The sequence below is a fragment of the Plectropomus leopardus genome, chromosome 17, assembly GCF_026936395.1.
Source record: "Plectropomus leopardus strain MGB_pleo_1.0 chromosome 17, ASM2693639v1, whole genome shotgun sequence".
Taxonomy (NCBI): Eukaryota; Metazoa; Chordata; class Actinopteri; order Perciformes; family Serranidae; genus Plectropomus; species Plectropomus leopardus.
In genome coordinates, this window is record NC_142192.1 from 11,563,099 (window position 1) to 11,578,368 (window position 15,270).

Genomic DNA, 15,270 nt, shown 5'->3' on the forward strand with positions numbered 1-15,270 from the left:
CAGGGCTGTCTGAGGCTGCCATGTTGCCTGCGAGGTAACCGCTTGTCCTGTGTGCCCAGAGGAGAGACTGCGGCACTGAGTCACGGTCCTGGTGTCTGCACGCCGCGTGGCTCTCAGGTTCACCGTGTGGCTTAATTAGGACATCCCGGAAGAGTCACGGAGCTCGCGCAGCTGAGTGACGGGGCAGGGAGGCAGGAGGGGACCGCAGCACAGCCACCAAACCGTCTCGGGATATTGACAGTCCCAACAAAACACCAGCAGAAATTCACTGTGGACCAGAGGAGGGAGGTAAGTTGTTTCTATACTGACAAGTGTCTAACTGAGTGTCAAGTTTGGTTAATTTTCAGGGTGGGGCGGAGGGATATTGGGGTGTCCGACTGCGCAGAAATGCCCAAACACAGTCATCCTCTTCACCTGCTCCCTGCCCGCCATGGTTTCTTATATTTAGCACGCAGTGTAAGAGCACACCATGTTGATTTTGTGCTGTTTTTTGTCCTTCTCGTTTGTCTTTTGGAGTAACGGTGATGTTGTGGCGTGAAGCATCAGATTTGAGGGGCGGTGAAAGTGCTGTCAGCATGCCAGCGGTGTGCCATGTCATGTTTTATCATGAAGCGTCATCTTTGGCCTGTGAGTGCCTGTGTGCTGAGCACCTGTACTCACCTAATATGAATATGAGTTAGAGACGGCCAATTAATGCTATAGACTTAGCTAACCTTTACATTCTGGGCTGTACTAGATAGATATATGTTGAATTTCAAAGCTCACTTTTGACCAAAAAGTTGACAAAACAATCTCCTCAAAGTTCATTTTGTAGCCTTTGGAGCTTGGGATTATGTGTTTTCTCCGCCATGTTGGCTAAGCAGTTGAATTAAGTTTTGGTTAAACCCAACTTTTACTTTTTAACTTAACTTTTAAACCAACATGGACAGGAAGTCCTTACCCAGCATAAATATATTTTCAAAATGACGGACTCTTGCATCAGAGAGACCTTAAATTTTGCTTGGAACTAAAATCAAATTGTTGATTCTACATATTCTATGTAAAGATGACATTAGCATGAGACGTTGGGGGGGACGTAAGATTTTTTTTTTACTTACAATTTAAAACCAACAAAATATCAACTTTATCATGAGTTTTTATGACCTCAATTCAACCAAATGTTAACTGTAACGATGTTGGTGGTCAGCTGGGTAAGTGCTTAGAAAGAAATGAAATGAAAATGAACCCATCTTCTGATGGAAGGCCAAGTGACACGACTGACATGTCCCGAACAGCTCCTGAATGGACCTCAAGGCGACATTGTTTCATCAGTTATCTCAGTCTTTAGGCTCATATTATATTGATTTAATAACTTTAATTTTACCCACAGTAGATGCAGCAGATCATATATAGACACAGTTACTGTAAAAATCTGTAGCCCATACACTGAATTAAAAAAACGTGCTTGCATTTTGTCAACTAAGAAGTGCGCCATACCTCTGTGGCCTGGTGCCTTTTCATCTAAATTTTGCCAAACCTCAATAGCAGTGGCTCGTTTTGAGTCTCCCTAGTTATGGATTCCAGATCCAAAAATGGAAAAGTCTTAGAGGAAAATAGAGAATTTAATAGTGTGTGGACAGATTACTTTGCTTTCACTGCCAATGCTGCCAAGTTAAAGTACCAAATAATCATAAGTAGCTCAGACCTTTTAGTAATGTTGATTGGATAATTTAGTTACTTTTATCATAAGGCTCAAATCTGTTTTGTGGCTCCAAACATTTTTCTTATTTTTGGCCAAAAAAGGCACTTTTTACAGTAATGTTTGCTGACCCCTAAATTAAAGGGATACAATGCTGATTAAAACTTCTCTCTATCTTGCCTGTGCCCAGATCTCCCTGCTCCTTTGCCAGCAAAATAAAGACATTTTACATCATGTTGTGGATTTTTGCAGGCCCTTGGGCATGGATGTATAAAGAAAACTGGAACTGAGGCGAGGCTGTGTTCATTCCCATGAAAGTTACTCAGTGATTTATGAAGCCAAAAATGTTCAACTGCTGCATATAAAATTACTTGGATAACTGTCACTTCTTCTGCATTATTGGGCCCACAGAGCAGGCGCACTAGAGACTTCAGATGGCTGAGCTGGCTGCTTCTGGTTTAGCACTTTTAACTTAAATGGGGATGAAATCTTGGGGGTCTTACAAACTATCTAAATGTTATTGGGCTGAATAGGTCAAATTGTGATATCAAAATGCATCATATTGTTTGGGTTGTAACGCTCAAGAAAATGAATCCACTGATTTACAGACGTCTCTTTTACAATGTCAGTCTATGAGAAAAAGTCTTTTTTTTTTTGGCATGATGGCATGATGACATCACATGACAGACCCAGAAGCTGTACTCACACTGTTTGGCCTACCACAGCAATGCACTGTTTAGCTGTAATATCAGTTTGATTTTTACCAGCTGGCCACCATACTGTTTTCTGGATGAGCAACTTGCATTATAGCGAACACTAATTTTCAAAGTATTTGCATCTCTCTACTGCATTGACAGCTCAGTTTTATGACAAAACATCTTTCCAGCCATGAAATACTTATTTAAATTAAATCACAATGCCTGTCATTTGTATTCAAATCAACAACAAAAACCCTAATCCCACAGCATTTTTCTTTAGGTTGATACAAATAGCAAGACTTTCACTGACACCTGATATTGATATCATAGCTTCATGTTTTAGTGGCTTCATGATCAGGTGTAGCATTATAACTATACATCAGTTATTTGCTGAAAAGTTACTTGTACAGTGCAGCGCAGGACCTTGAGACTAGTAGGATATTGTACAGTGGGCCCGTAGCAGCAGGCTGTGGCCCAATATAGCCCCAAAGATCAGATACCAGGCCAGAGGGTCCAGGAGACAGATGCAGGTCAGGGTGAAGTCAGTAATATTTCCATTGCAGGGACATGTGTGCTGTGTCAGCTGTTGGTTGGAGTCTTTATGTGGCAGAAGTTGTTTCCCACCTGTCTGCAGGAACAGAGGGAGGAATGTGTTCACTTACTGAGCCCCACTAATGTCGACTTAACAGCTGAAAAGAGATGAATTCCAGTAACTGCAACATTGTGTTTGTGTTGGTGTTTTACAGTCTTTGCGCCACTGATGCTTTAAACCCGCTCTGTCTGTTTCCCATTCAGTGTCTGAGATGGGATGAAGTGTATATGAAAAGCTAAAAGAGCATCATTGGCCAAGTCTCTGCATTGCCATGGAGAATTTGGCTGGTTGACAATGCAATCAGTGCAGACGCTGGTATTTCTGTCTCATGGTTTTTAAACACATTATTATTGAGTGAGACAGTGATGAAGTGTTTTGGACAAATACAGTATTTGATTCTTTGTCCTCTACTTAATTTAATCAAATGTCCATTTTTATATAAGTTAATTATGCTGTGTTACCTTGACTTTATGAGCAAAAACATTATTTTCACACATGCCATTGAAAACAGCGGATATATTGATTCACTGATTGATTGGGGAACACATTAAACTGCAGCCAAATGACATCCAAGCATCCGTTTAAAAACTCTCACACAACTCATGCTGTAGAGTCCAAGTCTCATTTATCCAGTCATATGCTCAGTACTTCACAAACACGTGAATTTTCATTGTAAACCCTCATCGTCTGGCTTTGAAGATAAGTGTCACTTTCAGTTCAGTTTTCAATAGTAAGGTTTTAGTAAACGCTACAGAACCAGCAGATGCAAAAGTAGCTGTTTTAAGTTTACCCTCTTCCCAACATCAATTGCATTACTTAACAAACTAAATCGGTTAATCCCTTATAGTGGTGGTGTCTCACTCAGCTGAGGAGCAGGTTAATAAGGAGGTAGGCTTAGTTGCTAAAAGAAGTATTTCAACAATATGAAGAAACATAAAACTTGAGAGATTTCTTCTTTTTTGAAAAATTCTTTTGAAATTGGTTCTACATGAAAAGAGAAAACAGAGAAAAAGGGTGCTGTTATTCAGTAGGTAAAATAACTTAAACTACCAGAATGCTACACGCCTGATCAGAACAGTTAGCGCTCCTGTTGCTAGGTGACGTAATATGGATTAGTCTGCTTGAAGCAATAGCAGCCGGCCAGAGCTGCTTTACTGTTTGATCTCTGTTTTCACGATTTTCACTGTGCAGGAAGCAGTATGGCGGCCACTTCCTGTTAACAAATGCTATTACAGTTAAACAAGGTGTTAAAATATGTTTCTGACGGCATATGAGAAGAGAAGTAGAAAGTGCAGTTAGAGGATATTGATTTATATTTTGGTTTTGGGTTTTGGTCCAAGCTTGAGAGACAGAGAGGGGTGGGTTAAGGCTCTTGATCCAAATTATGTTATTTGGCGATGTTTCACAGGTGGGGAAGGAGGGACATATAGGGACTGGATAGATGGAGGAGAGTTTACTACAGTTCATCAGCACATACTACCCACATTGTTTTGATACAAAGCTGGTTGAAAATCGGCAAAGTATCCCTTTGAAGTTTGCATTGATTATGGTCTCATGATGGTATGTTTTTATGTCTTTTTATTGTGTTTATTTTTTTTATAGTACGGTAAATTTATTATGGGGTATGTGCAATATTTCGCCGTAATTTTTACATCCAAGTCCTGACATTATATATGTATAGTATTAAGATGAAAAATGTTTTGTTTTTGGTCTTACATATATGTTGTTGACTACAACACTAATCATAAATCTTGTGTAGGGAAAAAAAGAAACTAAAAATTTGTATGCAAGAAATAAGTTTTTCCCTGCTCAAACAAGTCAGATCTGACTTGTTGGACATGATCGGCCTACATTGAGCTCTCCAGGTTTCAGAGCTGTCGTGACCCAGAGAGCAGAAATAGCAGATGAGTCCTGCAACAGGCATCTGGCACCACTGAGAGGTCTCTCCAGAGAGACGACTCCTCGATGACGCCCATCAGGACATGTCTGCTGCTCAAAGCACATAATTACATGACATAATTTATGAAGATTACAGACAGGGAAAACAATCCAGTCTGCCATATTAATGGAATGCAGAGCTGGCTAGTGTTATTTTTATAGATGATTTGTGAATCACATAAACAGACCATAACTCACAACATTGAACTGTGTGTTGGATGTGCAGGTAGCAGGTGTCAGATTAGGAAGTGCGTGTTACCTAGCAGTGGTTTGCGTAAACATGCAGTGGGTTGCAGGATTAAATTCCAGTCTGTTGACTACTTGCCTGCATCACTTCACGTTGAGGCAAATGGCTGCTCAGTGTTAAAGTAGGAGATACAATATGGCCTGTGCCGTGTTACAGTGGCGTTCGATTACAGTTGGAGGTTTCTTTACCTCATAGCAGAGAGGTAACCCTGTCAGTACTGTCTGCACATTTCAGCTGAGTTTAAGTAGTCTGCACAGTCGTGTATGTTGAGTCTTCAATCTGTGTGGGTGTCTCGAGTGTCCCATCTCTAAATGACAGGGGTCATTTGTGCTAGCATGTGGAAATGTCATCAAGGGAGTATCCAGGGTCAGTGAAGTCACTTTTTCACCATCAGCACAGGTGATGCAATAGAGTACTGATAAACATGTAGATTCAACACATTCTGGCTCCCAACCTGTCAAATACCGATGCTTAGTCAGTGACCCTTCATGTCAAAACACGACGCTCTAGGTTTCCCCCTCTTGCATCCGTTTTGCATGCTCAGGGACAGTGTGTCAATTTACACTGCTTACAAACATTTTGTCTTTTCAAGATAGACTTTTGTCACAGAAAATGAACAGTTTCAGCTTGGTAAATGCAAACTGTTCCTTTTCAAAATAGATTTAGGTAAAAACAGCATTTTTTAGGTTTTCGTCCTTAGGTTCAGGCAACAGAAGTACACTGTTAGGCTAAATAAAAAAACAAAACGTGTTTTTTGCTTAGAATAAGTACGTTTGTTACTCGTGTGATGTAATGTCACATGGCATATGTTACATACGTCAAGTAACATACATCAACAGTGTAGTGTGCTACACACTATGTTGATATAAAAATCACTCTATTGACTTTTAGTCTCACATGGGACACAAAAAGCAGTGTCCGGGGTGAAAATATCCAATTTGTTTGACCCATTCACCTCTATTCCTGCCCAACCCTTTGCAGATTTTAACGGTCTTTATACTACAGTAGCTGCCCAGAGCTTCAAATAATACTGCTGCCTGGTGCATCTCATACCGCTGTTAAAGGGTGTCTTGGGCCATTGGTATCTGACACTGAGGGTCAATGACCAAACGTCAGTATTTGAAGAGTCCAAAGTAACAAAGAGTTGGTGAATTGGAGGGTTAGACTAGTGGGGATCCAGACAATTGAATAATGTAGGACATTTTCTATACAAAATGCCTTACCTGGGACATTTACAGTGTTCAGTATTAAATGAATAGAAAAGACATTATCAAATAACAATCATGCAAATGAAAACAACCTAATAATTCCTTCATTGAATTTCATTTTTTGTCTTACATTCTATATTTCAGTATCAAGACAAACAGGACAGCGCGAGTTATCAATTTAGAGTTTAACAATTTTCTGGTTATATATTATGTCTGTATGTATTTGTTTGATTATTTTGTTATTTAATCTTTTTCACTTTGACAGAAAAGGAAAATATGTTTTTTTATTGTTTGTATCTAAAGATTATTCATATTTAATCAGGTATTTTCCCAGATTTTCTTTTCAATTCTGCGTCTTTCCTCTCAGTCTGGCTCTAGTCTCTGTCCCCCCGTACTCCAATAGTGTGCTGTGTCCATGTGTTAATGGCAGAGGTTGTGAGTTCGGCAGAGGGCCAGACAGCTCAAACACAGACAGTGTTCATATAAACTCCACTTCACTGGCTACATTTAGTTTCAGTCTGTAATGACATGGGCCCGCGTTTTAAAAACAGGGAGCAGCAGCGTGGGAAAGTTGAATAGTGATTCTGTCCTCAGCTCAGGACCCAGTACTGATGTCTCACCTCCCCATACCGAGGGGAAATTGAAATATAATGTTCTTTTGGGATCTATAAAGTAAAACAACATACTGTGTCACAAAATCAATACCAAAGATTGAAAAGGTCACATACTTATATTAACAGGTTTGTCACTATGGAAGGTTTAATGGAGCGGTTGGAGAGAGCTGTGACTCGCCTGGAGAAGTTATCCGTCACGATGCATGCATCCAGCGGCATGGCTAACGGGGACTGCGCCAACGGCATTGATGGAGGCAAGTCTGTGCTTCAATAATATTCTTGTGAGGTTTGGCAGAGTAACATGTTAAACCAGCACTGGGTACATTGACGCTCAACATGAGAGCAGTGAGTTCTCCCTGCTGTTTCTCCAGGTTTGTCTCAATGTGTGGAGGCCTTTGACGTCCTCCTGAGAGGTCCAGTGTCAGAGTACCTGAACTACAGCCGTGCCATAGGAAGTGAGGTGGAGAAACATGTAAGTTATATATGATTCATTCACTAAAGTCTCTTTAAGAGGTTTCTGCTTATTATTCAGTTGTCAAAATCCAGAAGAGTGAAGGGGGAGTTAAAATGTTGATGGAAACATGAGTGGCCTTCAGTTATTATTATTATTATGCCACAGACAAGCTAAAGACAGTGAGATTACTGGCATTGCTTAGGGCTCAAAAATATTCTCTCCACAAGCAGAATCATTTAGTCTGCATTTATTTATAGTTTTAGGTTCACAAAAAGACACTGATTCAAGAAAATCCAGTGAAGGACATTGCTCTTTATAGTAAAGATGGAAATACAAGTTATTGATTGAGCTTGAACTTTGTTGTTTAATCCAATTTTATAACCAGTGTCATGATGCTGTAAAAAATGTAAATAAATAGAGGAAACCGCATTTTTGAACCTGATTTCTTGTTGACATTGGGTGACGAAGATAAATTAGAAGGACACCTGCCCATGCACACACTCAGGTATGTTCTGCTGCAGCTGTGGTGGGCAGATGTCACCACAGCTGCTGTTCTAACGATGAGTACAGGTTTGTCAGTTTACTGTTGGCAAAAGCAGCTATTAATCATCTTTCAGTGTGACATTTACATAGCAAGTTCAGTTTACTCTGCCTGAGGAGTATTGCTGCATCATTTAAAAAAGATTTTTTCCCTTAAAAGCCCCCCAAATTAAAGGGACAGTACATCCCCAAATCAAAAATACATATCATATCTTTCCTCTTACCTGTAGTGCTATTTATCAATCTGGATTGTTTTGGTGTTTGGCATCTCTAGACATCAAGACATCTCTACGGCCGATATCTCCAGTTGTCAGCAACAGATTACTAAATAGCAATGCAGATAAGAGGAAAAAATATGTTTGATTTGGGGGTGATCTGTCCCTTTAATGAAAGTACTAAATGCTGGGTTTAACCCCAGATGTTGCCCCTGATTTCAGGAATACCTTCAGTTTTAAATGTTTTGCTTACTAAATGACTTAAAACTCTACATGTGTTTTGTACTTTGGTATCAAGGTGGATTGCTCTCCCCTCTTAAGGGAGCACGGACGAATATCAGCAGAGCAACATAATGTGCCAGCCTTTATCTGGCTGCATGTAGAATTATAAACAAACATGGATTGTCCTGCTTTAGATCTCACATAGATATGAGCGTCCCTGGAAAGCTGAAGGATGGTGATGTTTTTGTATGGGAGGTCCATGGTACAAGGTTCTCTGTCCTCTACAAAGCCAAGGATGGGAGTATGATTGAACTATGACCTCACAGTCATTTATCAAACTGCTAGTGGAGAACCTTTTCCGATTTAGTAATGACCTGCTCTCCCATTAGGACTATAAGTGTGTTTTATGATAAGCCATTTGGCAATCAGAGCTGTTTTATGTCCTTTAAATGAATCCAAAACAGGAGAGTAAAGTCAGGCAGAAAGAAATCACAAATAAATGTAAAAAAAATAATGCCTGTATTTCTTCATTTGAACCTTGAAAAAGATTTCTATCTCTGTGTCCCATCACAGAACAGAGTGGGAAGGAGGGGGAGTGTGTGAGCGAGAGCCAAGGGTAGTTTCTTAAAAGTTTGCAGAGCGCCTTTTATGGACAAAGCCTCCCTGGTGGTTCCCTTGGCCCGCGACTGGAGGTCTCAAACACACACATGACACAGCTGGCTGGGACTAACCCCAACTCTGTGTGTGTGTGTGTGTGTGTGTGTGTGTGTGTGTGTGTGTGTGTGTGTGTGTGTGTGTGTGTGTGTGTGTGTGTGTGTGTTACCATACTTTCTTTTTTATGTCTCAGACAGACAGATTCACTGCCTAGCTCTCAATAAGCGTGACAGAACACGATCAAAGTGTAAACAGAAGAGAACTGAACAATGACGTGCAAATCAGGGCACTGTATTATTGTGTATATTCAATAAACTCAATCCGGTATCATGCTGTCAGTTACATTTCATAAAATGTGTTACATAGCATGTATTATAATCCTAACCTATCTGACTTTGGTTCTTTATGATCGACAGGCGGAGATGGTGAACAACGCTCTGCAGACTCAGAGAACTTTTCTCAAGATGGCTGCAACGCACCAGGAACCTGCACAGGTACAACGTGCTGCAACCTACCAACGGTGTGACAGCTGTGTGTGGTCAGGATTGAATTGACCCTTCGCTAAGTCCCGCCTCTCAACAAAGACTGGCCAATTATAGCATAGCATCAGCCAGCTCAGAAAAGGGTATAACAACTACACAGCTGTGCTCCATAAACTCTCATGCAATAGTTTCAATTTTTTTTCATTTTCAGGCTGGATTTGTGGATTTTGAGCTAAACATTGAGCTTGGTGCACATGTAATAATGAGATCCGTTACCTGGAGAGGTTGGAAGGAGATATACATTTCTTCCTCTTCCAAAACAAAAACCCCTAGCTTAATGTTAGCTAGCTAGCTGACCTAGCTATTAAATGCACACACATGCTGCTGTTGCTTTTTAATGATTACAACAGTTAATGAAGCCCCAGTATTGCCAGATATACAATAATTATAGTATTTGTACAATGATTTTGCTCTCTGTACAATGTACGATCAGTAATTCCAAAATTGCCGTAATGTATGATAATTTGATCATTGTGACACTTACAATAAGCACTAAGTTTAGTTTACATTCATATAGGCTCATTTTAACTCATTTCCTGTCTCCTACGTCTGTGTTTACGCATCACTTCTCACACAGTCTCCTTACAGCCAATCAAGTTTGGTGCAGGCCATAATACATGAACATTCATTCATCGAGCATGCACCACTGTCATTTATTTTCATAAATACTCAGCGGTGCTGGAGAAAACAAACAAAAAACTGAAGTCAGCTGTGGGCTGAGCTGTGTGGACTAAGAAATATCGTCTTTCGCAGGCAGTGGGTATGGCTAGATTTGTAGTTGTTTCATAAAATTGTTTAAATACTTAAGTTATCAGTTTAACCTATTCATTCTCCTGATTGTGACTGGTGTACAAATAAATTCTCTCCAAATACCATAATTTTGAGCCTTTGGTACGATAGTTTAACATTCCCAATCTGATAACACTGTGAAGCCCTAACCTGCTTCACAGGAACAGTGAAGGGAAACAAGGAAACTTTGCTGATATTCAACCAGCTGTGTGTCATTAGAGTGTGTGCAGATGAAAGGTGTTTCACCTCCGTTGCAGCTCCAAGCCCGTAAGCCAGCAGAGGATCAGGTGCTGGCAGCGGCCAGATACCGTTCACCTGCACACGGCTCTACACAGTTGGTGGAGTGTTGGCGTGTTTCCCCTATTTTCATTTTTCTTCTGTCTCGATCACCAGGCGTGCAGTGGTTCAAATAGGTGATACACTAACAGATTTTTGATTCATATTTGATCAGCGCTGCCTTGTTTGACAGTCTAACCGCAGTTCACAAGCCCTGATTGACATGAGTGACAGATGCGTTAGAGACTCCTCTGCTCTGATTGGCTGTTTCTGGTACACTGCAGTCTGATTCTAGCAAATGGCATTAGAAGCATATGGACGGGGAGGAGGGATATGATTTTTTTCACAGACTGTTTCAAGTACTTCTGTCAGAATATAGTGATAGTTTCGGGAAATATAACACAAAGTTATTTAGATAAACGTTACCAACTGTAGCTTTAAAGGGTTAGTTTGGATTCACCAAAATCACACAGTAACACAAACAAACTACTGATCGAGGAAGCAGTAAACCAGCAGTTTATGTTTGAAGAAAGTAAAGATGGATATAACTGCAGTGAAAATATTATATATATAGCATGCACTATTTTTTTAGGTAGCTTAATTATGTTTAACTGCTACGTCTACCCACAGCAGTACATTGCTTAGCCTCTGTGACGGTACTCCTGCCTGCTTCTCAAAACTGGGGGCATTCCGACTGCCATCTACTGTATATATTAAACTGACTGTACATGAGGACCTTATACAAGCCCTCTCCAAAATATCCTGTGACTTAATACCATCATTATATCACTAGGCTGTTTGTGTTTCTGCTCACAGCAACAAAACCTTTCAGTTAACTGCGACAGGTGAACAAATTACATCAGATTTTTCACATTTAACAGAGAAATAAACTGTATTTGAGTGCTGTGTGTCCGTCTGTGTCCTCCCCTCCTGTGTTCCCCAGCAGGCCGGGCCGTTCACAGAGGGATTACTGCTCTTTGACTAAGAAAATGCTAATACAACACATTCCCAACATGTTCACGTATAGAGAAAGGGGGGTGGGAGAGAATGGTGTGTGTGTGTCTATGTCTGTGTGTGTGTGTGTGTGTGTGCGTGCGTGTGTGTGTGTGTGTGTGTGTGTGTGTGTGTGTGTGTCAGAGAGAGAGAGAGGGAGAGAGAGGGAGAGCTGATATGATATCATCCCATTGGCCTTCTGTTTGTATTGTGTATAGTGTGTGTGCGTGCGTGCACGCACGCGCTACAGGGTCTGTAGAGCCCACCAGGAAGTGATTACTCCGTATCTGTCAGGTCATTGGTGAAGTGGTGGTGAAAAGAGCGTTCAGTGATTGTCAGAAATGCAAACAAGGAAAGAGTGAGGGTTTTACACAGAGAGAGGGACCGACCCAAGAGAGGGGAGGAGAGAGATATAGGGGAAGAGGAGATGAAATCCGACATCACTGTTGGCCAAATAAATCCAAAACAAGATACTGAGAAGGGACGAAAAGAACTTCATGAACTCTGGTTAAGTCTTTTCTCATTTCCAAGTATGTAATTATCATAGAGCAGTTCGTTCATCTCTTTTAAACCATTTCAAACACATACATAAATCAGGGTTTTCTGTCCATTTGCTAAACTGTAGACTTGAGACTTAAACTTGGACTCAAGTCACAGAAATAAGGACTTAAGATTTAACTTGGACTGGACTTTAATTACTTTATTTTATTTATTTGACAGGGACTGTGGATATTAACATTCCTGCCAAAAAGGCTCATTTTCATTTGTAGTCACATAGGGAGACTGTTCGGTGACTTGACTTACTAAAAACGTGTCTTTAGCCTTAAAAAGCAAAAACATTCAAGTCCTTTCCAATATTTTTTAATTTGTCACAATAGACACAGCACCAGTTCAACCCTCAGTGTTTAATTGGTGGGCCTGTCTGTATGTAGTGAAAGGGCTCATTTGTGAAATAAGCAACAAGCGACTACCAACAAGTTTTAATACCAAATATCCAAATGTCAGGTTGCAATCAGGTTTTTCATTTTTAATCTGAAAAACATACTGGACTTGTAGTCTGTTTGAAAACTTGTCCCAGAAGACTCAAAACAGCTTTATCTGGTGGTACGACTGTACTGTGTAGTCAAAATCGAGGATCTCATCCTTAAAGCAAAAAAAGATAATCACTTTAATAGCACTTCAGCAGTCTTATGCCATGTTCATGTCACATGGTATGAAAGGCAGCAATTGTCATGTGAGGGTTAAAAACAATGTGCATTGATAATATAGATCTACATCCTTTAAAAGGAGCGTTAACACCAAAATAAAGAATACATATTTTTTTCCTTTACCTGTAGTGCTATTCATCAGTCTAGATTGTTTTGGTCTGAGTGTCTGTATTCTCTTCAATATAATGGAACTAGATGGAACTCGGCTTGAGATGATCAAAGCACCAAAAAAAAAAAAAAACATTCGAAAACTCAGCAGCTGGATACTCAAGATAATCACAGACCTTGTTGTGAGCAGTTTCATGTAGGAACTATTTTCTTTCTACCAAACTACATCCACCAACCAAATCACCACTACTAGCTCAGGTTGCGCCGCTGAGTTAGCTAACGCTACAGCTCAGCCAAGGAGGACAGTAGAAAGTAGGCAAACAGACAGAGGGTAGATATCTTTCACACTCGGCAACTCACACCAGCTGTCTAGTTTGACCGTAAGACAGCGGCTGACATGAGGCATCTGTGTTGTTTGACTCCTGAGTAGTACTCACAAAGCCTCATGAGAGCTGTAGTTGTTGAATGCTTCCAAAATAACCAGTGTTTTAACAATATTAGTCGGTAATACAGTTGTAACTCGGTAGCTAACCAAGTTAGCTCATAATTAACTTACAATAAAACCCTATGTCGTGTTTTGTATTTTCTAAAAAGCCTGATTATAGAAACTCAAAAAACTCATGTCAAACTGAGGCGAAAGTAGCTTGACAAGGTCAGGACATCAGCCCTCTATTCATAGTAAACATTACCCATGAATTCTTCGATGAACACACGTGCACACACACGTGCACACACACAAACATACCAACCATCAATAGTATAAACCCTGTCCTGAAAAGCCTTCACAAACAAACAAACACACACATCTGTCGACCTCACTCATTTATGTCTATATCTGTAGTCCTCCATACAGATCAGGCAGAGGAGGAAAAGTGTGTGTGACCCTGGCCAGCCTCTTTCTCCACACACACACACACACACACACACACACACACACACACACACACACACACACGCACATGCACACGCACACACAGAGATTACAAACTCCTGGCCTTTCTCTGCAGCACAGCCACTGTTGTGCTCTCTGACTTTTTATGGGCATGTTCTATATTTGAGCCTGTTGTCAGTGTGTGTGTGTGTGTGTGTGTGAGAGAGAGAGAGAGAGAGAGTCAGATAAAGTGAAAGAAAGTAAGTCTTTCTCTCATGTGACCTCGAGTTGGCCTGTTTGATTTGTGTGTGTGTGTGTGTGTGTGTGTGTGTGTGTGTGTGTGTGTGTGTGTGTGTGTGTGTGTGTGTGTGTGTGTGTGTGTGTGTGTGTGTGTATGTGCGCGCGTGTGTGTTTGTCTGGCGGTTCACACACACTGCAGACTTTCACAGTTACAGTTGCCCTCTCATTGTTGCCCTCCACTCTCCACCTTTGATCCACTGCTTGTATAGGAAGTCAAGGCTCGGACGCTGTGCTATTGTAACACACTGCCCCATCAAATAATGTGAGCCGACGTGTTTGATCCTTTTGTCGGCTCATTCTCTTTCTGTCTGTATCCGTCTGTATCTCTGCCTCATGTTATCCATGTGGTCAGATGTACGTTTGCATTTAGAGAAAGTTTTTCATGCTAGAATGAGATCTGCCTGAGGAGAAGTGGAAGTTATGAATCATTTTGCTGTTTTTTTTTTCAGCCTAGTTCAGAGATTATTATCAACTTTATATATGGTGCCATGCCATTGTTCCAACTGGCCATTATTTTGAAACCTCAATAGTCCAAAAACTGTCTCACTGGACCAAAAGCCTATTTGCCTGACAACCTGTTATTTTGAAAACAAATGCCCATTGCTCCAAAAATACTCACTCTTAGGGCTCTTAGAGGTGCTAACAATGCCAGTGGTTTCCTCTTGTTTACAGTCTTTATGCTAAGCTACACTGACTGCTAGCTGTAGCTTTATATTTAGTCAGAGTAAAAACATGAAAGTAGAAACGGTCGTCTCAACTTACTCTAGCCAAGAAGTGTATTCCCAAAAATAAAGATGAATTCTGTTGAATTGTTAGATGACAATTGTTAGAAAAGATGTCAGTTGTTGATGAGAAGATGTATACCAATCCTCATATTTGTTTACTAAATATAAAACTGCAGCCATTACAGGATTAGCTTCACTAAGCATAAAGAGAGGAATTGGAGGGAAACAGCTAGCCTGGCTCTGTGTAGTTGTTAGCTCTACTAATAACCAGCACATGGACCCTCTGAGACATGATCTACGTAAGACCAATTTGTGCTCAGGAATGTAGCCGTTTTTGTTCCCACAAAAACTGTGGTAAAAGATTTATAGAAATCATTGCTAGTCCTGAGCTGGCAAAG

At 40.5% G+C, this 15,270-nt stretch overlaps 1 protein-coding gene across 2 annotated transcripts in view; it reads left to right on the forward strand.

Annotated features, from left to right (window-relative positions):
* cap2 (cyclase associated actin cytoskeleton regulatory protein 2) overlaps positions 1-15,270 on the forward strand; it is a 27,948-nt gene continuing 12,678 nt past the window's right edge. Inside the window, exons 1-4 of one of the 2 annotated variants that reach the window (XM_042506811.2) lie at positions 1-288; positions 7,119-7,229; positions 7,347-7,447; positions 9,477-9,554. In XM_042506811.2, coding sequence (XP_042362745.2) covers positions 7,124-7,229; positions 7,347-7,447; positions 9,477-9,554 — 285 coding nt within the window. In that variant the 5' untranslated portion in view covers positions 1-288; positions 7,119-7,123. Of the gene's footprint in view, positions 289-7,101; positions 7,230-7,346; positions 7,448-9,476; positions 9,555-15,270 lie in introns of both variants that reach the window. The other variant, XM_042506810.2, reaches the window with a different exon arrangement.